This window comes from Dryobates pubescens, chromosome 15 (assembly GCF_014839835.1).
Source record: "Dryobates pubescens isolate bDryPub1 chromosome 15, bDryPub1.pri, whole genome shotgun sequence".
Taxonomy (NCBI): domain Eukaryota; kingdom Metazoa; phylum Chordata; class Aves; order Piciformes; family Picidae; genus Dryobates; species Dryobates pubescens.
In genome coordinates, this window is record NC_071626.1 from 17,955,151 (window position 1) to 17,981,506 (window position 26,356).

The following is a 26,356-nucleotide window of genomic DNA, read 5'->3' on the forward strand; positions in this document are numbered from 1 at the left end:
ATTAAACACTGGGCCAGTCACTCTGTTTCTATGGAAACAAAATTATTACTAATGTATTATTTTAAAAACAGACACACGATTGACACTCCAAAGATAGAACTTTAATACCATTCTGCGCCTGCATTGTCTCAGGGCAGAGCGGAGGCGAGGGTGGAGCTCACAAAGGGATGGGACTGGCGAGGGTGCCGAGTGGCAGTGGCAGCAGAGGGTGTGTTTGGAACCTGAGAGCAGGCACAGGCTGTCAGTCCTTCCCACGCCCGTCAGAGGGTCTGTCCCACTTCTTTCCCCCTCCCCCCCCCCCGGTGCTTCCTTCCTGCTGCTTGGCAAGAGAGATGAGAATGTGAAGTAGTGATCGGGTCCTGGGACAGGAGGGAACGCTTGGAAGTTTTATTTAAAAATCGTGATGGCACTGAACGTTTTTGATGCTGTCTCTCATAGTCTGGGATCCTGGAAGGTCTGTGCCTCACAGGCCTCAAGGGTCCTTTCATGCGATGCCTCCTCTCCGTCCTGCGGGTGCCAGGCTTCGTTGGCAGCCAAGGAGCCGCGCCGAGGCCACTCAGCATTCTCCTCCTCCCTGCTGCCGAGGGAGAGGCGCCGGTCTCGGTGCGCTGCTAGCAGGAGCCGGGAGTGCCGCGGGCTGCAGGCCGGGCTGGGCTGCGGCGTCTCATCGATGAAGGTGGTGATCTCATCTCGGAAGAAGCAGGCGCTGGAGCTGGCGGCCCGCGGTATCAGCCCCGCCTCCAGGAACTGCCGAAGGGTGGTCAGCTCATCCTCGGAGGGCCGCCGGCGCTGCTGGTAGTCATGCAGCTGGGAAGGCAAGAAGCCGGGGCCACCGGGCTTGCGGGGAGTGGCGATGCGGATGTCGTCAGACGAGGACCACTTGTGTAGGAAGGATGGAGCAGAGCGGTGGGTGGCAAAGATGTTAGTCTCATCATGCGACATCCTCCGAGAGAGAGGGACCTAGAAAACAGAGAAGGAGGCAGGTGATGGAAGGCTTGAAGAGCTAGAGCAGGAGGGGAAAGCTGAAGCTTTCTCGGAGAGTCAAGAGGACACAAAGGTGTGGGAGACCAGCAGAGAAGAAAGTGAGTTGAGAGGCTGCTCCTGCTGGCTCTGGGCTCACCTGCAGGTAATGCACCTTGTCTTGGGGCAACAGCATGTGGTGCATGGGTAGCAGCTTGATGTCCCGGGAGTCCCGCTTCACGGCTGCAGCGCCATTCGCATCAAATCTCACCTTGCAGATCCTGCCATCGCCGTAATCATCACACACACCATCTGTTGTGAAAGAGGAGGATGGCAGTCAGTGCTTGCCAGTCACAAGAGGAGCATTATCAGGGCACCTGGATGCCATCCTAATGCTTGTCTGATATCTGCCACCCTACTTGTGGCCTTCGGGGCACATCTCTGAACAAGGACCTTGTCTTTCTGCTCGCAGCAGTGCTAAAGCACTCAGAAATTGCCCTGTTCCTTTTGTCTTGGTTTTGAATTGCTCCCTGCCAGAACTTGGACCTTTGGATCAGTGAGCTGGGCTTCAGCCCAGCAAGCTACTTGCACTGTGGTTTGGCAGCTGTTCATATTGTCTCTACTCTTGCATCTACTGTTGCGCTAATTTTTCCTGGATGCTGAGAGTCCTAAGGCAGCAAATGAGTGGCAGAGCCTTTTCCAGAATAAATCTTCTCATGGTTTCTGACTTCTAACTGCAAGATGAATCCTACCTAGCCACCCACAACACCACTCCTGGTGCTGTCAGATCCTTTTCCCAAGGCAGACTCCTCTTTCCTCTGTAGTTTCTTGGCAGGGGAGGGCGGTTAGTGAAGAAAGGTGCCTGCAGGGTGGTGAGGAGCTTACCATCATCCCCATCATCCTCAGACATGATAGCCACACACTGCTCCCACACGGTGCGGAGATCCGCTCGGTAGCGCTCACAGGACCAGATGAAGGAGGGGAGCAGCAGGGTCTGCACCATGGAGCACCACAGCACAGCCAGGACCATCCAGGTGGGGGCCGTATCATAGCGCAGGCTGAAGAAACTCACAACCTGCAAGGGAAGAGAGAGAAATGAGGCTAAGAAAGACAGAAGTGGGGATCAAAGGAGAAAGGCAACGGGAGGCACTTCCATAGTAAAAGGGAATCTGTCTGCAAAGGATTTGCCAAGCAATTACACCACATCCCTTTGAAAAACTCTTCCTGGGGTGTTGCCCCATGTTTGCTGGATCTATCTCCAGCATGAGACCTTCTTCCCAGTGCTCATTAGGAGCTGGAGTTAAATAGGTTCTAACAAAGGACACAGCCACTGGGAAGAAAGAAAAAAAAACAGGCTGTGACTAAGCCTCTATTCTCTTAATGGTTCCATTTGAGAGACTCCCAAGGTCTCCAGCTTTGCAGAGAATCAAGCAGCCAGCCAAAATCCAAATGCTGACTACAATCATACGAGCAGAAGGAAAAACTATCTGCAGCAGCTTTTAAAGCTGGTGTATCAGTTGTCCAGAAGCAGAAATCTGATTGTTTCTACAGGGCTAGATCTCCCTGTAACTTTGCAGAGTGATTTCCCCTCCTCTTAGCCACTTTAAACTTTCACAGTGGCTCTGTCTGTGTGGTGTGGAACTCCCCAGGCTTAGGCTTGTCTCAAGAACATGCTGCTGTGGAGTGATGAGACAACTCCTGCAATCTTTATAAAACCAGCCCTCAGAAGAACAGATTCAGAGCCAGCAGCTCTGTGGCTGACAGACAGAAGACGGAGTTTCCTCTCTAAAACTTTAGCAAACTGTCAATCTAAGTTTAACTGTAGGCTCTGAAGGCAAAGAGAGAACTCGCTGCTTACCAAGATGGGTACCCCGGTGAGCGTGTCATACAGAAAGACAATCGCACTGATAAGGTTGGTCATCTGCAGGGAGGTCTTGGCTGACTCAGAGCCATCCAGGGAAGACCTTCTTTTGCCTCGGACATCCTCCACCACGATGGCTGGCACGTTGAAAGTGGCGTGTGCTGATGAAGAGCAGGACGACGCTTCCTCTGCTCTCTGATGGCGACACCGCTGGAGTCTTCTGTGTGCCCACAGAGTCTGGTAGAAAGTGATCCCCACGCACACCAAGCCCATGACGATTCCTCCGAGCAGCAGGAGGCTGAAGCAGACCCCAAAGCCCAGCCCTATCTTGCTGACGATGAACTGGCAGCCACGGGCGTAGTAGCGCTCACCGTTGTTGTGCCAGCCGATGGAGGGCAGCGTGGACAGGATGAAGGACACCATCCAGATACCCATGACTGCGTGCAGAGCCTGCTTCTTGGCATTGCTCAGACGGTAGTTGACCGGCCACCTCACCATCCACATGCGGTGGTAGGAGAGGGAGGCCACTGTAAAGCAGGTGGCCAGGGCCAGGGTGTAGTACGTGGAGACAAAGACCTTGCAGATGCTTTCATTCCAGTCGTAGTCGGAGGACTCCCGCCGCAGCTGCACCACAGCGTAGGTGGTGAGCGGCACTGCTGCCATGAGGATGTGTGTCCCGGCAAGGAAGCACAGCAGCAGCTCCAGGGGCTTGTGTTTCTGTTGTTTGGCTGTGATGCTGAGGATAATCCAAGAGTTGGCCAACAGGGCTAGCATCCCACATGCCAGCCACCACAGTGAGTTGTTGTGCAAGGTGGACTCTGATTCAGAGTCCCCCATGCTGCCAGCCCTCCTGGGTTGCTCCCTGTCTCTGCTGCTTGGGCTCTGTTAGGGGGGCTCCACGCTGGGGGAGCCACGTCCCTCCTCATCTGCTGCTGCAACGCAAGGTGCACGCACACTGGATTTCCTCAAGGCATTGCCACCAGGTGCTAGGTGGAACAGCAGTCAACTGTCTCAGTCCTCCCCTTCCACTCTGTGTGCTTATATTTCTTCCCCTTGTTTTAACTTTTTCACCTGTTTTTTCCCTTGTTCTCTTTTTTTTTCTTTCTTCCACCTTCTTTCTCTCTCATGAACACTTGCCAGAGCTTCGTCCCCTACTTGCTGAGCCTCACTTTTTTTTCCTCTCCCCATCTATTTCATCCCCCTTGTCCACTCTTCCCCCAAGGAAAAAGCTCTCCTTACTTCAACTGCACACCAGGCACCCTCTGTCTCAGGGACCACCTTCTGCTGGCCACACACAAATGGGGATTGCTGGGGACTCTGAACAGTTTGGTAGTAGCAGATGCCTGTTGCCCAGTGTCCTAGTGACTGAGGAGATAGCCAAAGGTTTCTGAGAAGATGGGACACAGGACCAAGGTCCTGCAGGAATAGTGAAGGTGGTGCATACACTGTGTGTAATACCCCTCTCACCAAATGCCACGCTTGTGGCCAGGCAGAGGTTCCTGCCAAGGCTGTCAAAGACTGAAGGGTGAGGAAAGAATTCAGAGGGTTCCCTATGTAAGGCCTCACAGTACCCTCACTGTGTTGTCCTTTTTGTTGTCCTTCAGGGCTCAGGCTGCTCTTCAAGCTTTCCTGCACAGCACAGGGCAGACCGGGCAAACAACAGGGAGATGTCGGGGAGGGGAAGATCCTTTTCAAAGGTTCCCTCGGAAATTCAGGGCACGAGATTCACTGTAGAAAATAGAAAGAGTAATTTCAGATCTTTCTGTCTCCCCAGATCTCTCCCTCGCCATGCCCACACAAACACCTTGTCATGATTTAGGCTTTGCAGAGGACTCCCTGTGTTTTTCAGCCAACAGAAGAGCCAGATTTGCAGCTGTCCCTGTGTGCTTCAGGCCAGACTGGCTCCCAGCAACTCCCTCCAGTGCTGCTAAGACACCCTGTGCTCTCTGTCCTTTCATTCAAAGGGAGCTTTGGGTGCTCCCCATCCAAAGTGTTACTACTGACATTTCTGTCCTGGAAGGCCTGATTTGCATTGCTCCCTGCCACGCAGGTCCTGCCCTCCCCACACACCCGCTCCGACATCCCTCACTCCTGTTACAGCTCCTACAGCTCTGACAGTCTGTGGACTCAGCTTTTCTCCACTGGTGCTCTCAGTTATAACCTGCTGCTGCCCTCTTGCCCCAGCTGCACGCGTGTGCCTTCACTCCAGCTTGTACTCTGCCATTCCACAGGCTCTGGGCCATGTGCCTTGCCCATCTGGCACATTTCTTCTAGAGCAGCTCTGGTCTCCAGACACCCCACAGTCACAAACCCATTGAACAAGACTGCTCATCTAGTCCTGGGACTACTCACCTTTACCATCAACCCCTGGTCCTAGCAGCTCAGACCCCCTCTCCTCACTTCAATTAGAAAGGGGCAGCTCAACCAGTGAGAGTATTATGCCTACTTCACACCTTGACTGGAGCAGATGTAACAATCAGTCTGTGGATGGATCAGTGTCCCCCTAGGCTGAACTTGTGGCTGAGTTCTTACCCATACCCCTCCCCTTCTGCTTCTGCAGTTCTTCTCACCGTCTCTGTATCCACCTGAAGCTTTTCCTCCTTGAACGTAGCACTTCGTTCTGCCCTAGTTCATGTTTTTTCGCCACCCCAGTGCCATCACTGTCACAGTTAGGCCTGTGGCCTTTTGAAACAGTTACCAAGCTAGCCAGCCCTGATGATCCCACGGGAACGATTTTCCTTGTAGCATCTGCTGCTGCTGCCCTTCCCACCCAGCTTGTTCTGGTGGCCCACGCTGCTCCCTGGATGAGGCAAGAATCCTCCCGCCTCTGCTGGCTTGGGGGACCAATTCTGCGCCGAGCCGTGGTCCTCCCGCTCTCAGAGACGGGAGAGACCCGGCGGCGATGCAGGTCAGCCAGTTCGGGGAAGCCCATCCTCACCTGGCCCTGCTCCCCGGTCCCCGCGCACCGCTCCATCCCACCGCCCGCCCCACCTGCGGCCAGAGGCTCCCGGGGCTGGTGCCTCAGGGGACGGCAAGGGAGGGGGATCTGAGCGGGCGATGACCCAGAATCACTGCAAGCAAGAGTGGAAAAAATCGGGATGCCGGGGGGCGCGGCCGGCCCGAGCCTCGGGGATGAGTGCCGCCGCTTCCCCGGGCAAGGCTGCGGCTCCCGCGGCGGCCGGTGGGGCGGCGGCGGGCCGGGCCGGGTCGGGTCGCCCCGAGCCTCGCCCGGCGGAGCGGAGGGAAGAGGTTCGGCGGCCCGGGGCCGGGCAGGGCCGCGTCGGGCGGGGGCCGCGGAACCCGCGGGGCTTCTCGGGACGCGCCCCGTGCCCGGCGGCGGCGGGGGCCGGCCGCGTCGCAGCGGCGGGGGCCCGGAGGGACCCATCTTACCTCTCGCCGGAGCCGGCGCTGCCATGGCGACGGGCGCCCCGCGCGGCTGTGCGCGCCGCTGCCCCGCTGCTGCCCGCTCCCCGCTCCCCTGCGGCAGCCGCCCCGGCCCCGCGCTCCGGCCATCCGCCAGGCGGGGCGACGGCGAGGGGCGAGGGGCGGGGAGCGGCGACGGGAGACGGCGACGGCGGCGGCGGGAGCACCACCGGGCCGAGCAGCCAGGGGGCGGGACGGACGGACGGACGCAGCGGCAGCCGCCGCCGCACCGGCCCCAACCGCGGCCCCGACCCCGGCCCCAGCCTCAGCCCTCGGAATACGCGCGGCTCCCGGACGGGGTCCAGTTGCTGCCGCTGGGCCCCAGCCGGTGCCCCTCGGTGCGCATCCCCTCCCGTGGCACGGCGAGTAGGAGTTGCAGCACAAAGATGGTGCTGGGCTCCCCATGCCCAGAGGAAGCCGGTTATGAATTCGCGCTAGGGCTGTAAAAGGGGTTGGGAATATGGTGCTGACAGGAGGGGAAAGGCAAAGAGCTGGTGCTGGCAGAGGGGCCGGCGAGGGATGTGTGGAGCGTAGGGTGTCCAGGACACCCGCTCCCAGGGTGAGCCGTGGTAGCAGAGCCGACTGATGCAGTTGTGATGGCCTCTGCCATCACCGGCCAGCAGCATGGTCCCACAAACAAGGAAAGGAGAGGAGTAGAAGGAGACAGAGTAGGAGTAGTACTCAGTGGAATGACTGGGTCATGTCAGAGGGGTAAAGCTACACCTCCAGCTGTGTCACCTCTGTGGAGCAATCCTGGCTCAAACACCTTCACAAGAGACATCTCATTTTGCTGGTACTATCTTGCTGCTGAAATGAAGGCACCGACACCTTCCTTGCCCTAGTTCCTTTCAGGAACTGCTGTCTACCAAAATCTCTAGGTGGACAAGGTTTATGCCTTGAAGTGAGGAGGTCTGCATCCACAAGTGTAAACTTCTATGCAGCTCCAATTGTGTCATTTGTATGAATTACTTGATGTGATAACTTCCACATTACCAGCCTCTTCTGATTCAGAAGTTGAGTCTCCTTCGTGTGAGCTGTTAGCCTGCCTGCGTGGGTGAACAAATCCTCTTTGTTATCTCAGGGAAACAGCAACCAAGCTTCCTGCACTTTCCATGCTGCCTGCCTGCCTCAGCTCTGCTCAGGTAGGAGCATGCTGCATGCAAGCACCACTTCATGCCTTGGGCTACACCTGACAGAGACTGGTGAGCAGAGCTGGATGGAGACAGGTCCTCCTATCTTGAGGAGGCTTCTTGTGTTTGCAGATGTGTCTGGGCTCTTGGTTTGAATGAAAGCACAAAATACAGGATTTACTGTGAAGGGGAATGAGCTTTGTGGGAAGGGGAGTTTTTACCCTAGGGCTGGGACCCATCCATCCATCCATCCATCCATCCATCCATCCATCCATCCATCCATCCATCTCATCTAAATGGATTTCAAAGACTCTCTTTATTTGCCTATGATTTCTAGACACCTGGTTTCACTGCTTTTGATGAGAACTGGGTCATGACTGTGTATGTGCTGCGTATTTGCGGTACACATGCAGAGGAGTGCCAGTGCTTGGATCTAGGAATCCTGAAGCTCCACGGTGCAGGGTTCCCTGTGTATCTAGGAAGTCCAAACTAGATGTGAGACCTCCCACAGACTCATCTCTTGGAAGGCTTCAAGGAGCTGGGAATGATTTTTAATTCCTACAGAGACAGGCCGGACTCTGATCAGACTTCTAAAGGATCAGCAGCTCACTAAAACATCCTGAGGCATCCAGGCCCAAGTGAACACACAGCTACATTGCCAGGGTAAGAAATGTTTTCTGGAGAAGTTCATTGCATAAAGGTCAGCTGTTTCTGGACAGCAGCTCTGCAGGTCCAGGGAAATGCTCTTCCCAGAGGTACCCTGGATTCTTAAAGCAACAGAGCTCATGAAGCAAGAAACAAACACCAGTAACCTAACAGTAAAGCATTAACAAAATAATCAAATCCACTTCACAGCCTGAGGCAGCTGGGGTTGTTTAGCCTGGAGAAGAGAAGGCTCTAGGGATACCTAATAGCAGCTTTCCAGTAACTTTAAGGCTACAGAAGGCTGCAGAGGTACTGTTTGCAAAGGCCTGCAGTGACAGGACAAGGGACAATGGTTTGAAATGAGAGAAGAATGGATTTAGATTGGATGTTAGGATCAAGTTCTGCACCATGAGGGTGCTGGAACACTGCAACAGGTTGTTCAGAGAGGTATTTGAGGCCCCATCCCTGGAGATCTTCAAGGTCAGGCTGGACAAGGCTCTGAGCAAGATGATCTAGTGGAGGATGTCCCTGCTGACTGCAGGGGGTTTGGACTGGATGACCTTTGGAGGTCCCTTCCAACCCAAAGCATTCTGTGATGGTTTGCAGCTTGTGCCCAGGACTTTGGTAGTGACTGTGGGAGGTTTCACCCATTTCTCACAGATCATGGATGCAATAAAATCCAGCCTCAGAGCCCCAACACGACTTTACACAGCCTCTTGTGAGGCTGCGGCGATGTGCTTTCAATCAGGCTTCCTGGCATTCTTCCCTAGCTCTCTGAGCAGGGGATGGTTAATGGCTGAGAAGAACCCAGCCAAGCAGATATGTTAGCACATTCCTTCAGCAGAGGCAGTGACTGCAGTGAGGATTTGTCATAGCCAAACCTTGGATTCTATTTCTAGAAGCAGACGGAAAGATTTAGTGATATTCCTTAGATAACTCATCTGCAGAATGGGCAAGTGACAATGGCTTACATCAGGGGACAAAGGACCACTGCTGGTCATGAGCTATGCAGAAATATGAAGGGCTTGCTCTGTGAGACCTAGAATTTGGATGCTTGTTTATAGCTGGATGTTTTTCCTTACACAGCTGGGCACCTTCTAAACAATTCTTTCTCCTGTCACATACATAAATATCTGTGTATGAGATTTTCCTTGAGGAAATGAAGCAAGTTTGCTGATGACATCGAACTGGGAGCAGTGGCTGACACCCCCTCAGGCTGTGCTGCTATTCAGCCAGACCTGGCCAGGCTGGAGAGCTGCCTGGGGAGAAATTGAATAAAATCTGAGTGAAATCCAACAAGGCCAAGGGTAGAGTCTGCATCTGGGGAAGAACAGCCCCATGGACCAGGATAGGTTGGGGACTAACCTGTTGGAGAGCAGCTCTGGGGAAAAGGACCTGGGGGTCCTGGTGGACAGGTGGATGCCCATGAGCCAGCAGTGTGCCCTGGTGGCCAAGAAGGCCAAGGGCATCCTGGGGTGGATTAGAAGGAGTGAGGTAAATAGTTCCATAGAGGTTCTTTTGCCCCTCTTCTTTGCCCTGGTGAGGCCACAGCTGGAATATTGTGTCCAGTTCTGGGCCCCTCAGTTCAAGAAGGAATTCGGAGAACTGCTTGAGAGAGCACCCTGTGAAGGTGCCAGAGCCCTGGAGCAGGCTGCCCAGAGAGGTGGTGGAGTCGTCTCCATTACAGAGATTCCAAACCCACCTGGATGTGTTCCTGTGTGGCCTGCCCTAGGTGATCCTTCTCTGGCAGGGGGAGTTGGACTGGATGATCTTTGAAGGTCCCTTCCAACCCCTAACATTCTCTGATGCTGTGATCCTAGGGCATGCTTGTCAGTCACCTGGTTGTTAGGACACTCCACACCATGCAGCAGAGCTGTACGTGTCCTCCTGCTTCCCCTATGCCATCCAATGCAATGCTCTGCGTGCTCCTCTCTGACCCCTTTTTCTTCTCTCCTGCCCTTGTGGCCTCACTGATATCCCAGCACAATGAGTTGCAGTCAGGAGAGGATGTAAAAATGCAATTTCAGAATTTAATGATGCCACTTCCCAGAATTACTCAACACCTACTTGTTTGTTCTCATGCACAGACAGGGTAATTAGGAGCTCTTGAATCATTAATCTGGGCCCTGTAAGATACCTGGAAGGAGCTGAAATGATCTCTTTCCTTTGGATTTGTAACACAGAACTGCAATTTTCATTTTACCACCTGTTCCTCCAGCTTGTCAAGGTTGGTCTGAGGTTGCTGGAGACCAGCACAGGAGTGCTACTGACACAATGGATGCGGCTGACCCATGCCAGGGAATCTCTTCTCTTCGTCATTCCAGCTGGTGTGGTAGCCCCTCCAGAGCCGTGGTTTTCACAGGGCCAGCATCATTTACTGCTGTTCATCTCCAGGACCCCACCTCCACACAGCACACAGACAAGCTCGAAAGAGGGAACTCCCAGCACTGGAGCCTGAAACAAGCACTTTGACACCAGCCAGCTGGTGCTGGAGCGCTAAGGAGCAGGGCTTTCTCCTCTCTCCCCTTTTGATGCCTTGCCAGCAAGGCAGGCTCTGCCACCCCCTCTTATTCTGCTGTTCTCTGGTTCTCCAGATCTGGAAGCACCTCTGAGGCTTGGCCAGGCTGGCTTGAAAATGAATGGGAGGAGAGCCAAATACTTCTTCAGGGGAGCTGCTGGGGAAAGATGCTGACTTGCATGAGGCAAAGACAGCCCCTGTGGTTTGGAGGTGAATGCTTTAACAAAGCCTTGGGGGCCCTCCTGGTAAAGGTGCTTGGCAATGCCAGCAAGGAAGTAGCCAGTCCAGAGCTGAGCACCTGGAGGGGTTTGGTACTCCTACTCCACCCTCATCTCCAACAAGGGTGGATGGAAGCTGCTATCCCTCTGCAGCTGCATTAGGCTGATGAGACACTTAAATGGATGCTGAAAACTGTTGTCCTTTTTTTCCCCTCTGAAATAAAAGAAACTAGGAGAGGCTGAAGTGCACAGCTTCCTCCCTTCTAGACCTTGGGAATGTGTGAAGGAGCAGGCAGGGTCATTGGGCTCTGAAGGCTGAGGGTTGTGAGTGCTTTGCTGCAGAGCCTGCAGGGAGTGTGACTCATGTGGGCTGCTGTGGCAGATCAGGCTGACAGTATTGACTGTGGCCTGCCTGGTGTTGGACTCAGAGGGCAGGAATAAACTGAGAGCAGGAAGAGCTTCAGGAGATAGTGCTGTGGGATGGGGTGATCTCAGCCCATGGGGTTTTAGTTCAGCAGAACTGGGTAGGACAATGCTGGATATCAACACAGCCTGAAGGGTGATGACCCTGAGAGCAGCCCTGCAGAAAAGGACTTGAGGGTGCTGGTGGATGAGAAGCTGACATGAGCCAGCAATGGGCACTTGCAGCCCAGAAGGCCAATGGCAGCCTGGGCTGCATCAAAAGCAGTGTGGCCAGAGATGGAGAGAGCTGATTCTGCCTTTGCTCTGCTCTGCTGAGACCTCACCTGCAGTGCTGTGTCCGGCTCTGGAGCCCCCAGCACAGGAGATATATGGACCTGATGGAGCAGGTCCAGAGGAGGCCACAAAGATGATCAGGGGGCTGGAGGACAGGCTGGGGTTGTTCAGCCTGGAGAAGAGAAGGCTCTGGGAAGCCCTTACAGAGGCTCACTGCATGCTGTGAACACCCAGCAAAGGGACAAGTCACAGAATCATGCAGAATCACAACATGGTGGGGGGCTGGAAGGGACCTCTGAAGGTCACCCAGTCCAACCCCCCTGCTTAGGCCAGATCACCCAGAGTCAATCACACAGGAACACACCCAGGCAGGTTTGGAATGCCTCCAGTGAAGGAGACTCCACAGCCTCTCTGGGCAGCCTGCTCCAGTGCCCTGACAACCTCAAAGGGAAGAATTTTTTTTTGTGCTTAGGTGGAACCTCCTGGGTTCCAGTTTGTGTCCATTGCCCCTTGTCCTGGCACTGGACACCACTGAGAAGAGTCTGACTTCCATCCTCCTGACACTCACCCTTTAGGTATTGATCAGCATTGAGGAGATGCCCCTGAGGCTGCTCTTCTCCAGCCCAAACAGCCCCAGCTCTCCCAGCCTCTCATCATAAGGTGTTCCACTCCCCTCAGCATCTCTGTGGCTCTCCTCTGGACTCTCTCCAGTAGTTCAAGTCCTCAGTGTCTCCTGAGAAGGAGGACTATGACAGCCTGCAAAGCCTAGATTGTCAGAAGGAAGGGAGCCCACAGAAGTGCTCTGATAAGGACTCCTGGCTTCTCTTCCTTCAGTGCTGCATGGCAGTGCTGTTGCTGCGGTGTTAGCTGCTGCTGAGGCTGTGAAGACACCATGGTGGGGCAGAAGTGGAACCTGCTGTTGTATGGCCACAGGCTAGGCCTGGGCAAGATGTTACTGCAGGCCACTGCCACCTCAGCTGGGGTAACAGCTCAGATGCATCTACATCAATGCTTAGGTTTTGCACAAGCTGCTGCTTATCAGATTTGAACCTCCACCTCCAGCTTTCCTTGAAGCCCACGCTGAAGCTTTCAGTATTGCACTCAGCTGGGAAGCAAAACCCATCTGGGGCTTGCTCTGTGCATGACTTTTCTCTCAGTTAGGAGGGCAATATGTGCACCTAGGGACCAGAGAAGGTTCCCATGGGGAAAGATAAAGACAGAATTGCTGCCAAACAAAAGGGATTAATGAGATTGGAGACCAGAGTAGTTTGTGCTTGCAGGGGACTTTGGAGTAGGGCAGGGCAATGACTGCTGAGCTCCACAGAGCTGCTGAGGAAATGTGTGCTGTTGGGAGAAGACTTTGTTTTCTTGTCACACCCATGCAGGTGGGATAACTGGAAGCTGTGCACTTACAGGTGTCCCAGTGACACCATCACGTCCTCTGTAACTCTTGGCCAGGCCACCTGGAAACAGGTGCAGGGACCTTTGATGATGGGGATGTGCCTGGGTGGCCAAGGAGGCTACCAGCATCCTGGCCTGGATCAGCAATGGTGTGGCCAGCAGGAGAAGGGAAGTGACTGTGCCCCTGTACTCAGCACAGGTGAGGTCACACCTTGAGGGTTGTGTTCAGTTTTGGGGCCCTCACTCCAAGAAGGACACTGAGGTGCTGGACTGGGTCCAGAGAAGGGCAACAAAGCTGGTGAAGGGTCTGGAGAACAGGTCTGGTGAGGAGCAGCTGAGGGAACTGGGGTCATTTAGTCTGGAGAAAAGGAGGCTGAAAGGAGACCTTCTGGTTCCCTACAACTCCCTGAAAGAAGATTGGAGCCAGGTGTGGGTTGGTCTCTTCTCCCTGGTAACTACTGATAGGATGAGAGGAAATGGCCTCAAGTTGCACCAGGGGAGGTTTAGGTTGGGAACTTCTTGACTGAAAGGATTCTCAAAGGCTGGAACAGGCTGCCCATGGAGGTGGTTGGATCCCCATGCCTGGAGGTGTTTGAGAATGGTTGGGCTTGATCTTAAAGGTCTTTTCCAAGCAAAGCAATTTGGTAGTTCTACAATTCTGTGTCTCTGTCATCCTCTCACCGGAAGAGTCCAGGCTTGTGCTTTTAGGCACACAGGGGCTTGGTTCAGCTGCCAGAGCTTCAGGTGAGCTTCTGTACCGCTGGAGATGGCTGCAGTACCGGGTGAGCTCACGGTAGACACTCACCCCGTGTGTTGTGTTACCCCATCCAGAGATGAGGTGGTACAGGGTAATCCCTGGGCTCTTGTGTGAGTGGAAGGAGGTGCAGACCTGGGTCCTCTAGCAGTCATCTGGGGAGCAAGGTCTGACTGCAGGAGTTAGGAACTGGTTTTGGTTAAGGGAACTGTGCCAAGCATTTTGTCATGATCATTATATTGACCACCAATGACCCTGTGCTCATTTTCCATTGTACAGCTCCCAGATCTGACCTCTCCTTAAGCCTTGATGATGTTTTGTGTAGCAGACTGATGGCCTCCAACTGGCTCCCAACATATGCTGGCAGTTCTGGGGCATGACAGAAGCAGGAGTGACTGTGTGCTCCAGGATATGGATGAAGGCTTTGCCAAACTTTGTGCAGTCTTGTGTGCACAAGCACAGGCTGTGGGAAGGGAAACAGCATTGGGCCCAACCTTCATCACTCCTGGTTTGGGGAGGATGATGGTACAGGAGCAGGCATTACACTGGTGATGCCCAACACCTGCTGCCACAGCTGCCTGGGGCTACATCCCCACTTGAGGGGAGAGGTGGGGAGGGAAGTGCAAGATGTGCCCCAGCGGCTCGCAGGTGCTGTCTGCCGTTGTTGCCAGCTGTCAGTGACTGTGCTGCTGGTGTGACTGCTACAGAGGAACCCCTCCTCCAGCAATGGGCATCCTGCAATGCAGAGAGCACTTCCCACAGCTCAGAGCTCCTCTCCCCAGTCAGCCCAGTACAGAGGAGCAAGACTGGACCACAGGCAGTGACAGCTGTAGGACCTGCAGGACTTTCTGACCTGCTGCTGGCAGGAGGGGGAAGAACCTCTGTGAGCACCAGGGTGCTGCAGACACATGTGAGCAGTGCTTGTCTTGCAGGGCAGTTGGGCCTTTCTGCAGCACACTTTTACTTCAATGGTGCTTTTCTGGGCTTTTTTCTTACTTTCCTGGGCTTTTCATTCCCTCTTCCCATCTCCTCAGGTCAAGAAGGACCTCAGGGAACTGCTTGAGAGTCCAGCACAGAGCCACAAAGATGCTGAAGGCAGTGGAACAGCTCCCTGCTGAGGGAGCTGGGGCTCTTGAGCTTGGAGCAGAGCAGCCTGAGGGGTGACCTCATTCACGTTGATCAAGATGTGCAGGGCAGTGTGGGGAGGATGGAGCCAGGCTCTGCTCAGGGATGTCCAGTGATAGGACAAGGGGCAATGGGTGCAAGCTGGAGCAGAGGAGGCTCCACAGGGACAGAAGGAAAAAGTTTTTCCCTGTGAGGGTGCCAGAGCCCTGGAGCAGGCTGCCCAGAGAGGTTGTGGAGTCTCCTTCTCTGGGACATTCCAAACCCACCTGGATGTGTTCCTGTGTGACCTGCTCTAGATGATACTGCTCTGGCAGGGGGGTTGGACTGGATGATCTTTGGAGGTCCCTTGAACCACTACCATTCTGTGTGATTCCCAAAGTTACCTTTTAGATCAAGATTCACAACTTCTTCAGGCTCTGATTTCCAAAGGCTCTTGGTAGCCTGAGCTGCCTTCCCAACAAAATCAATCCTGAATTGTCCCACTGCTTGCAGTGTTTCTGCTTGTGCATTGGTTTGTTGTAGGAGAGGAGAAGATTGCAGGTGGGGGGCTGGGTCAGGAGGGTACTGTAAGGCTCAAACTGCTCAGGAAACCCAAATGGGAATGGTCAGCTTTCATGGAGAGTAGAGGGATGGTGTGTTAAGGAAGGCTCATAGCAGCCAGAGAGGCAGGAGATAGTGAGAATCAGGATTCCACATCCTAGTGGGAAAGGGAGAGAGGCAAACTTGGAACTCAGAAACAAGTAAATAAATGCAGTTTGCAAGAGAAAAAGTGAAAGCCTCCAACCCCAATGTAATTTACTGTGGCTCAGGCAGGTGAAAGAAGTGCATTAAACTGGTTAAACAAGAAGGTCAGATTAAGGGCATGAGCAAAATACCAGTGTGTTTATGTGTGTGTCTGTAGATATCTATAGCTTCTGTTCAGTGTCCCTCGTTATAGAACTGGGGAGCAATCAGAACCCCTCAGGGTTTCTTGGCTTGTCCATCAGCTCCTAGCCAGACAACATTCCTCCGTGGCATCAGGCTAGGGGAATGCTGAAGGCATGGGTGAAGAGTTGCATCAAAACCAGAGCTAGGGAGATGGATTCAGGGAGCACTGTGGGCTGGCAGGTGTGCTGAGGCTCCAGCAGTCCTTCTGAGTCCAGTGCTGCAATGCTATTTCTTCAGCTGGCTGCAAGAGAAAAGTGTTGTGTGAGTAGCAGTAGTGCAGAGGTGAAAGGCTTCACTTGGATACCTCAAAGCCAACCAACCCTTCATTTGGTTGCATAGTGTAGAGAGTGAAAACCTGCCACTGTAGCTGAGGATGGCAAACCCTTGCTTGTGCATCCACATGGCTGCACCAGCTGAGGTGTCAGTTACAGCCAGCTGCTTCCTTGGCAAAGAGAGCTAAAGAACAACTGTATTGGTACTTGTGCTGCACAGATTTATCTGCTTTTGATGTGGCTCTAAGGGCTTTGTCCTCTCCTTATGGGGATTGGTTTTTTTAACCTTGATAAAAAGTAGGGGAGAATGAGATTTGACACCTTATGGTAGCCAACCCTTTGCCATAAACACATCCCACCTCTGAAACTGACCTTCCAGCACCTGAAGGGGCTACAAGAAGGCTGCAGGGGGACTGTTTGCAAAGGCCTGCAGTGATAGGATGAGAGGCAATGTTTTGAGAGAAGAGCAGATTTAGATTGGATGTTGGGAACAAGTTCTGCACCGTGAGGGTGCTGGAACACTGCAACAGGTTGCCCAGGGAGGTGGTGGAGGCTCCATCTCTGGAAATATCCGTGAGGCTCTGATCAAGCTGATCTGGTGGAGGATGTCCCTGCTGAATGCAGGGGGATTGGACTGGATGACCTTTGGAGGTCCCTTCCAACCCAATCATTCTCTGATTTCATGATTTCATATCAACCAAGGCCTTTGGCAGAGGGCATGGCTCACAGTGCTCTGTGTTTTTCTCTGCTCTTTCCTTGCCTCCATGAGGTTGTCAGTCTGTGGTTCAGCAGAGCTGGAATTACATCATACACAGATGGATATTGTTTTAATTTGGGTGCCCTCTTTGAGCTTGGTTGTGTGCCCTTTCACCTCTACAACTTCAATATCCAGGTCCCAGATCCTCTGTAGAACATCTCAAAGGACTCTGAAGCTTGGGTTTGGTTAACATCTGTCACTACCAAGGCAATTCAGGTGAAACCTTTCTGCAGAAACACATTTCCCAGCACATTGTTACTGTGTGTTTGGGGCAGAACAGGATGTTTGTCCTGCATTGCTCTTAGCTCTCAAGCATGGGCTGCCATGAGCTGCCAGTGCTGGAATGCAGCTGTGCTGTTGCACCAGCAGGCACAAGCTGCATGTCTCCACACTTGACCACCCAGCTTTGCTATCTTGAAAGCAGAGCTTTTACTCACTCAAGATGCGCTTATTGCCACTTACTGGTGACACTGGCATGTCTTGTTTTCCAGCAAGTATTGCCTTGCTTGTGCCATCTTTCTTGCCCGTTGCTGCCAGGGGAGAAGGGATAAATGATTGGTTATTGTTATAGAGTAGAGTAGAATAGAATAGAATACAATACAATACATAGAATACATAGAATAAACCAGGTTGGAAGAGACCTTCAAGATCACCGTGTCCAACCCATCAACCAATCCAACACCACCCAAACAACTAACCCATGGCACCAAGCACCCCATCAAGTCTCCTCCTGAAAACCTCCAGTGATGGCGACTCCACCACCTCCCCAGGCAGCCCATTCCAATGGGCAATCACTCTCTCTGTATAGAACTTTTTCCTAACATCTAGCCTGAACCTCCCCTGGCGCAGCCTGAGACTGTGTCCTCTTGTTCTGGTACTGGCTGCCTGGGAGAAGAGACCAACATCCGTCTGTCTACAGCCTCCCTTCAGGTAGTTGTAGAGAGTAATAAGGTCACCCCTCAGTCTTCTTCAATACAATACAATACAATAAACCGGGTTGGAAGAGACCTTCAAGATCATTGTGTCCAACCTATCATCCACCACCACCTAATCAACTAAACCATGGCACCAAGCACCCTGTCAAGTCTCCTCCTGAACACCTCCAGTGATGGTGACTCCACCACCTCCCTGGGCAGCCCATTCCAGTGGGCAATCACTCTCTCTGTGTAAAACTTCCTCCTAACCTCCAGCCTAAACCTCCCCTGGCGCAGCCTGAGACTGTGTCTTCTTGTTCTGGTGCTGGTTGCCTGGGAGAAGAGACCAACCTCTGCCTGTCTACAACACCCCTTCAGGTAGTTGTAGAGAGCAATAAGGCCACCCCTGAGTCTCCTCTTCTCCAGACTAAGCAACCCCAGCTCCCTCAGTCTCTCCTCATAGGGCTTGTGTTCCAAGCCCCTCACCAACTTTGTTGCCCTTTTCTGGACACGCTCCAGCAAGTCAACCTCCTTCCTAAACTGAGGAGCTCCCTCCGAAGTGGTAGTGGAGGACTGTGACAACTGCAGACTGTCCATCTTTATCCATTTCCTTGCAATCTAAGGATTTATCTGTTCTGCCCCACATCCAGGCAGAAAATCAGAGTTCTGTGACTGGGGAACCTTTCCTCTCTTCACCCTGCACAGAGGCACTTACCCTTCTCTGCTGCCATCTCACACCACTAATGATGCACAGGCACACGAGGCTAAGCACCAAAACACTGCCTCCAACACTTGCTCCAATCACCACATAGCTGGTCCAAGCAGGAGCTTCCTCTGTGGAAGCAGAGAAGCATTCAAACACAGAAACAAAGAGAATACAAAGACATCACTTTGTACTTGGGAATGAGGCTGTATTTGCACCTGTGTTAAAGCTAAATCTCCTTGCAGGGTGTTTGAACCCTTGTGGCTGTTTTTGCAACAGCACAAGAAAGAAAGGGAAGTTTGTATTTGGCCCTATCTTTAGTTAATACAGTTTTCTATTCAAGGTCAGGCTCGATGGGGCTCTGAGCAACCTGACCTAGCTGAGGGTGTCCCTGCTGACTGCAGGGGTGCTGGACCAGATGGCCTTCGAGGGCCCTTCCAACCCAAACCTTCTCTGATTCTATGTTAAAGCTTTTGGCTGAAGGTGATGCTCATTTCCATACCCACGGGGTAGTTAAGGCTGATCTTCCTGTGGCCATCTTCTATGAGGTGACAGTTCCACAGCCCTGCAGCGCTGACATTCACCTCCACCTTCGCTTCGTTCTGCTTTGAGCGCTTGGTGTCCATCTGAGTGCCGTTCACCCGCTCCCAGCGCAAGTGGGCATTGGGTGGGAGGTGACTAGAGACCTGGCAGATCAGGGTCATGCTGGTCCCTCTGAGGAGTGGCCCCACAGGGTTAGCAGAGACTGTAAAGGTAAGGGAAGGCTGTGTGAGTGAGGGGATGGGGAGATAGGTCCGCCCAGGCTCTCATGACTTCCATATTTCTGCAGCTCCTCGTTTCTCGACTCACTTCTCTCTCTCTCACCTTTCATCACCACCAGCTCTATCTTGCTCTCTGTGTGTTTCCCCTCGTACATCAGCTGGCACAGGTACTGCCCAGAGTAGTTGAAATGGACTTTGGGGAGTTTCACCTCCATGGTATTTTTAGGTGTGCTTTTGGGTATCTCCAGCTGAAAGCGGCTGCTTCTTATCATCTCATGCTGCTGTCCTTGGGCTGTGATGTTGAAATCGAGTAGCTTATGAGCAGTTGCACCTTCATGTTGTGCCCAGTGCAGTTCTCCTGTGAAATCTTTATTCCACTGTATCTCGTGGGAGTTCAGGTGCCATGACAAGGTGGCTGTGCTACCCACAGTTGCATACTGTCGTTCCAAATCTGGATTCTGAAAACCTGAATTGAGGAGAGAGAAGGAACAGAGAGGCAGGGAGAGCCATGGCTGCACCCCCCTGTCTGCTTGTGATCTGGAGAGATGCACGCTGTGCACAGCTGAAAAAGGACTCAGATAAAAGCTGCAAGGTACCCCAGGAAGGGTAAACAGAACAGGTTTAAAGAGGCAAAGCTCCCAAGCTCACTGGATCTGAGAAGAATAGACCCCCAAGGAGGGGAGAATCCTCTCCTCACCAAGCCTGGAGAGGAAAACAGGAGAAAGCCTGGAGCAGAGCTCAGGCAGCAGAGCAATCCCCAAGCTGCTGTGTCAGCAGCCCTGGGAGATCAGCCCTGGAACACCATTGAATACATAGAATACATAGAATAAACCAGGTTGGAAGAGACCTTCAAGATCATCGCGTCCAACCCATCAACCAATCCAACACCACCCAAACAACTAACCCACGGCACCAAGCACCCCGTCAAGTCTCCTCCTGAAAACCTCCAGTGATGGCGACTCCACCACCTCCCCAGGCAGCCCATTCCAATGGGCAATCACTCTTTCTGTATAGAACTTTTTCCTAACATCTTGGGATGCTGGAGGGAGCACAGATTCCCAAGGCTGTGTGTGAGCTGCAGTTTGTTGTTGCATACCTAGTACCTTGACATCAAAGAAGATGTTGTGATTGATGGGCGGGGAGTCTGAATGGATGTGACACACCCAGGTGCCGCTGTCTGTGGCCTCCAGTTGCTTCAACTTCAGGGTGTACTTTTGAGTGGTCTTGTTTTGCAAGAGTTGTGGTCTGACTGTCTTATTGTTACTGTCAAACAGTGTGATGTTGAGGTCAGGCGGACGGTGGGTTGAGTTTTGCATTAAAGTCAGCTCTGGGACATCACTGGGCAGAAAGTGCCCATCTGAAGAGACTGTCACTGTAAAAAGAAAAAGCACAGCCAGCAAGTTAGCTCCTCTTCCTGCAAGAGAGGGACAAGTGTCCCAGCAAAGAGGAAACAGAGGCTGTGTGCCCTGGAGATGGAGGAGAAATGAGCTATGATAGCCTGGGCCAGAAGAAATGGCAGCTGCATAAAAAAATCCCAGGAATGTGTCCTTGTGGCCAAGAAGGCCAGGGGCATCCTGGGGTGGATTAGAAGGGGTGTGGTTGAGAGAGGTTCTCCTTCTCCTCTTCTCTGCTCTGGTGAAGCCACATCTGGAATATTGTGTCCAGTTCTGGGCCCCTCAGTTCAAAAATGACCTCAGGGAACTGCTTGAGAGAGTCCAGCACAGAGCCACAAAGATGCTGAAGGCAGTGGAACATCTCCCTGCTGAGGAAAGGCTGAGGGAGCTGGGGCTCTTTAGCCTGGAGCAGAGCAATCTGAGGGGTGACCTCATTCACATTGATGAAGATGTGCAGGGCAGTGTGGGGAGGATGGAGCCAGGCTCTGCTCAGGGATGTCCAATGACAGGACAAGGGGCAATGGGTGCAAGCTGGAGCAAAGGAGGTTCCATGGGAACAGAAGGAGAACGTTGTTCCCTGTGAGGGTGCCAGAGCCCTGGAGCTGCCTGGGTAAAGAGCATGGATGTGTTCCTGTGTGACCTGTGCTAGGTGATGCTGTTCTGGCAGCGGGGTTGGACTGAATGACCTTTGGAAGTCCCTTCCAACCCCTCACATTCTGTGATTCTGTCAAAGATGTCACTCTGTGGTCTCCTCCCAGTTCTCCTCCCCATGCGTAAGAGCCCTCTCATCACTCACAGTTAAAGACATGCAGTGAGATGGTGACTGTGTGAGAGCCATATGCACAGGTGTAGATGCCAACATCAGACATCCTTAAGTCCATCAGCTTCAGGTGCTTGCTGCTTGGGTCAATATGGGAGCGATCAGCCATTGCGGCTCTGCCTGTTGGGAACACAAGTTGGGTTATGAGGGCAGAGGTGTCTCAGCTATATACTGGAGAGAAGGGAGGATGGATTGGAAGCCTTACCTTTCAAAGGAGAGGTTGTAAACGACCTTATGACAGCCTTATAGTACTTCCATGTCACACCTGTGTTAGGAGGTATGCCCCTGCAGTTCAGGATCACCTCCTGGCCTGCAACTCCAACCTGTAGTTCATTCTGCTGAGCCTTAATGGGGATCAGACCTGAAAGTTGATGTGCACCAGAAAGAAAGGGTGGCTAAGTAAATACTTCTCATCCCTCTAGAAAGATGCAGATAATTCTCCCTTTCCTCAAATTCTGAATTATTCACTCCTTCATCTCATCCATGCCTCCCTCCTTTCCTCCCTCCTTCCATCCCTTTTCAGCTCTGGACAAGGTTTAGCTGACCCATTGGCAGCAAAGGCAGGATAACAAATGCCAACCCTCCTTCACTGCCCCATCAAGCCTTGTGGCAGCACTGCCAAATCTGCTCACCCTTTCTTCCAGTCTTTACCTGGAGCAAGACTAAAAGCTCAGGGAAATGAAAGGATAAAATAAAAAGGGAAGAAAGAGGGCTGGCTTCATGTCAACTTCCTGCTCTTGGGGTGAGGACTATGTGACAGTGAAAAAAGCAGGATGTGTAGTGAAGAAACAGGAGAAGTGGTTTCATGGAAGAACCACTTCCTTTCCTTCTCTTCAAAGTGGATTTCTGCAGACCAGAAGGAGTTGGAGTGGCAGAAAAACAGCTGGGATTAAGGTGGTTGCCTCCTGCCTCACTGCTGGTAAGATCTCAGAGCTGCCTAAGCTGGCAGATCCCCCAGGTGGCCCTAGGACTAGAGAGCCACAGATGTTTGTATGAGTTGAATGGAGAGTTTTGCACAGGTTCGGTGTCCTCCAAGAGCACAGGGGATCTGCAGTGTTCCCAGTGCAGATTCCCACACTGGACCAAAGAAAGGATGATTTTGTCTCAGACTGTGACATGAGAACTGCTATTAATGTTGGTACCTTTCACTTTGCTTTTAGTTCTAGGGTTAGTCTTTTTCTTCTGCAACCAGAAGAATCAAACCTGATTATCTGAGAAATGCAGCTTGGCCTGACTCAGACACCTTCTTTTCCTGAAAAATCAGTGCTAACAAGTTCACCAAACACCAGCAGCCAAACCAAGGCAGTGGCATCACATTTGTTAGGGCAGGTCTGTGATGAGAAACACACACTCTTTGCCCAGCCAGCTGCAGGCAGTGTGGAGAGCTGGGTTTTCCACTCTGTGCTTGGTGTGCACCCTGGCTCTCACAGGAACCTCACCCCTGCATCTCACTGGGGCAGCTCTCCAAACCTGATGATGCCCCAGACACCCTGGTTTCAGCTGGCAGGCTCAGCAGGCAGACTGGGAACAACCTGAATCCCAAAGCCTGAACTGTCCATGCTGCCCCTGTAATAACAGCAAATGGGTGTAGGGAGCCTCTCAGCTTTGAACCTTCTGTCATCATCTTCACTGCATGGCCCACAAATAGCTGTTGAGCATTGCAGGGATGGGGCAGAGAAGGTAAGCAGGCAGCTGTGACAGCTTCATAGCTGGAAGGAGCCTGCCCTAAGCCAGGTGAGGTTTGTTATGGGGCAGATTGGGAGGAACCCAAAAACACCCCAGGTGTTGTGAGGCCTGTGGGAAGGCTGTAAGTAGCAGGGGAGTTTGCTGAACTGAAGACTCACCCAGATGCAGAACCAAGAGGATGGCAGGCAGGCTGCTTACCACCATGCAGCTTAACTCCATCACTGCAGGGACAGAAGGAATGCTGCCACTGCCAGGGGGTGCTCTTCCAGAAGGCCCAAATGCTCTGTTAATGATAGAATCATGGAATGGCTCACGTTAGATGGGACCTCAGAGATCGTCTACTCCAACTTCCCCACCCCGGGGAGCCTTTCAAATAGACTCAGCTGCTCAAGGCCTCATACAGCCCTGGCCTTGACCACCCCCAGGGAGGAGGCATCCACAGCCTCCCTGGGCAGCCTATTCCAGAGTCTCACCACCCCTGTACTGAAGAACTTCTTCCTAAGATCCAGTCTAAACCTACTCTCCCTCAGCTTAAAACCATTCCCTCTTGTCCCTAGACACTTGAAGAGTCCCTCTCCAGCCTTCCTGTAGGATCCCTTTAGATACTGGAAGGCCACTATTATGTCTCCCCAGAGTCTTCTCCAGGCTGAACACCTCAGCTCCCTCAGCCTGTCCTCATAGCAGAGGTTCTCCAGCCCCCTGATCATCTTCATGGCCCTTCTTTTGATCCTCTCCATCAGGTCCATATCCTTGCTGTGTTGAGGGCTCCAGAGCTGGACGCAGCACTGCTGGGAGGTCTCCCCAGAGCAGAGCAGAGAGGCAGAATCAGCTCTCTCCATCTCTGGCCATGCTGCTTTTGATGCAGCCCAGGCTGCCTTTGGTCTTCTGGGCTGCAAGTGCCCATTGGTGGCTCATGTCCAGCTTCTCATCCACCAGCTCCCCTAAGTCCTTTTCTGCAGGGTTGCTCTCAATCTCATCATCCCCCAGCCTGGTCTGATAATGAGGATTGCCTCAGCCTAGGTGCAGGACCTTGCACTTGGCCTTGTTTAACCTCATGAGGATCACCTGATGGTCCCAACACAAACCCCTGAGGGACACCACTTGTCACCTATTTCCATCTGGATGTCAAGTTGTTGATCACTACCCTTTGGATGCCATTATCCAACCAATTCCTTATCCATTGCACAGTCCACCCATCCAATCCATATCTCTCCAGCTTGGAGAGGAGGATTTTGTGGGGGACCATGTCAAAGGCCTTACAGAAGCCCAGATAGATGACATCCATTGCCCTTCCCTTGTCCAGATGAAGTATCTGTCACCAGCAGAGACCACGTGCTGGTGTAAGCTCCAGCTAGGTGAGCTGACAAGGCAAAGGGGACCATGGCAGTTGGGCTGAGGGGACTTCTGAGCTCTCTGTCCCTAAACCAAGGCATGTATCAGAAAAAGGAAGCCAAGCAGATCAACTGCTCTAGGGAGCAGGCAAAACCCCTTGTGTGAGAGCAGACACTGCCAAGCCCAGAGCAGTGTCTCTGTGCCACAGGCAATATTAAGTACAATATCTTCTATCAGAGGATAATTGAAGTGGTCAGAGTGCATGAAATGATCAGAGTAGAGGACAACATCAACACTGCATTTACATGGAGATCAGGTCTGCAGGATCAGATGTTGTCTGCCTTGACTTCAGCAAGGCTTTTGACACCATCTCCCATAACATACTCATAGGTTAGCTTGGGAAGTGTGGGTCAGATGAGTGGGCAATGAGGTGGGTTGGGAACTACTGAGGGACAGAGCTCAGAGGGCTGTGATCAGCTGGTCCGGGTGCTCCTGAGCTGGAGCACTCACCAAGAGGGCCTCGTGTCAAACATCCTGAGTGCTGTGTGCCCAGAACTAAAGCAAACACAGCAAGCAACAAGAAGTCACTCACCAGGAAGAGATAAGGAAGAACTTTGTGCCACAGGGCTGCCAGCAGCAAGTGGCCACACCTGGGCAGGCAGCAGGGGAGGTCTGGCAGGGGATGCAGAGGCAGCAAAAGCTGCCAGGCAGGTTGGCACCTGACAGGCACCTGGACAAGCAGTGGGGTTTTCTGAAGTCAGACTGGGATTCACTGTGAGACTTCTGGCACTGACTGGGAAGCTCAAGGAACTAAGAGAGACCTAAGCACAGCTGAGGAGCACAGGCAGTGGAGCTGCCGTTCTCTGGGCACTCAGGACAGGGGCTGGTTCCTGAGTCAACTCCCTGCCACTATGGATGAGCCCAGCAGCAGAACCCTGAAGCAGGAGGAGACAGTGTCTGTGTCCTGGCAGGCTGCCTGAGAGTCACAGTGTGGACATTAGCATCCCCACAGCCAAGCTTCAGAAGCAGGGATAGGATGATTGGGTGATGAGGTGGGTTGGGAACTGGCTGAAAGACAGAGCTCAGAGGGTTGTAGTCAGTGTGGCATCCAGCTGGATGTCTGTGGTCAGTGTGGCATCCAGCTGGATGCCTGTGGCCAGTGGTGTTCCTCAGAGTTCAGTACTGGGTCCAGCCTTGTCCAACATATTCATTAACAACCTGGATCAAGGGCCTGAGTGGAGCCTCAGCCAGTTTGTGATGGTACCAAACTGGGAGGAGTGGCTGCCAGCCTGTCAGGCTGTGCTGCCATTCAGACCTGGACAGGCTGGGAGCTGGGCAGAGGGGAACCTCATGGAGTTCAACAAGGGCAAGTGTAGGGTCCTGCACCTGGGGAGGAACAGCCCCATGGACCAGGACAGGTTAGGATTTGACCTGCTGGGAAGCAGCTTTGTGGAGGAGGACCTGGGAGTGCTGGTGGAGTACAAGTTCACCATGAGCCAGCAATGTGCTCTTGGGGGCTAAGAAGACCAATGATATTTTAGGGTGCATTAAGAAGAGTGTGGCCAGCAGGTTGAGGGAGGTCTCATCTGGAATACTATGTCCAGTTCTGGGCTCCCCAGTTCAAGAGAGAGAGGAAACTACTGGAGAGATGCTGAGGGGAGTGGAATATCCACTTTATGAGGGGAGGCTGAGAGAGGGCTGTTTAGCCTGGAGTAGAGCAGACTGAGAGGGGAGTTAATCAATGCTGATCAGTATCTAAAGGGTGGAGGTCAAGAAGATGGAGTTGGGCTCTTTTCAGTGGTGCCCAGTGACAGGACAAGGGGGAACAGGCACATACTACAACACAGGAGGTTTCATTTAACCATAAGGAAAAACATCTTCACTTGGAGGGTGCCAGAGCCCTGGAGCAGGCTGCCCAGACAGGTCATGGAGTCTCCTCCTGGATGCATTCCTGTGCAGCCTGATCTGCATGAACCTGCTCTAGCAGGGCTTTGGACTGGATGATCTCAGAGGTCCCTTCCAAGCCCTGCCATTCTGTGATTCTGTGGTTCTATGACCA

General features: G+C 52.9%; 2 protein-coding genes across 2 annotated transcripts; both read right to left on the reverse strand.

Moving 5' to 3' along the window:
- Positions 1 to 87: 87 nt before the first annotated feature.
- Positions 88 to 6,430, reverse strand: GPR162 (G protein-coupled receptor 162). Its single transcript, XM_054167709.1, has 5 exons — positions 6,212 to 6,430; positions 2,819 to 4,549; positions 1,846 to 2,035; positions 1,121 to 1,272; positions 88 to 960 (listed from the first exon to the last, which is right to left on the reverse strand). Exons 2-5 carry the CDS (start codon positions 3,656 to 3,658, stop codon positions 433 to 435), a joined length of 1,710 nt encoding a protein of 569 aa, XP_054023684.1. The 5' UTR covers positions 3,659 to 4,549; positions 6,212 to 6,430; the 3' UTR covers positions 88 to 432.
- A 9,453-nt stretch (positions 6,431 to 15,883) lies between these two features.
- Positions 15,884 to 23,184, reverse strand: LOC104299502 (T-cell surface glycoprotein CD4). The gene is made up of 9 exons (XM_009899666.2): positions 23,124 to 23,184; positions 21,485 to 21,640; positions 21,256 to 21,399; positions 20,162 to 20,437; positions 19,169 to 19,531; positions 18,807 to 19,049; positions 18,317 to 18,435; positions 17,150 to 17,217; positions 15,884 to 15,899 (listed from the first exon to the last, which is right to left on the reverse strand). The coding sequence occupies exons 1-9, from the start codon at positions 23,182 to 23,184 to the stop codon at positions 15,884 to 15,886; spliced, it is 1,446 nt and encodes a 481-aa protein (XP_009897968.2).
- Positions 23,185 to 26,356: the final 3,172 nt, after the last annotated feature.

Bases quoted from the DNA above. Each gene is read 5' to 3' on its own strand.
- LOC104299502 (XM_009899666.2), bottom strand. From the start codon at position 23,184: ATGGAGTTAAGCTGCATGGTGGTAAGCAGCCTGCCTGCCATCCTCTTG. The intron at 21,400-21,484 runs GTAAGGCTTCCA...TGTTCCCAACAG, and splicing joins TACAACCTCTCCTTTGAAAG to GCAGAGCCGCAATGGCTGAT. The intron at 20,438-21,255 runs GTGAGTGATGAG...TTCTTTTTACAG, and splicing joins CTCACTGCATGTCTTTAACT to TGACAGTCTCTTCAGATGGG.
- GPR162 (XM_054167709.1), bottom strand. From the start codon at position 3,658: ATGGGGGACTCTGAATCAGAGTCCACCTTGCACAACAACTCACTGTGG. The intron at 2,036-2,818 runs GTAAGCAGCGAG...CTTCCCTTGCAG, and splicing joins TCACCGGGGTACCCATCTTG to GTTGTGAGTTTCTTCAGCCT. The intron at 961-1,120 runs GTGAGCCCAGAG...TCTGTTTTCTAG, and splicing joins ACAAGGTGCATTACCTGCAG to GTCCCTCTCTCTCGGAGGAT.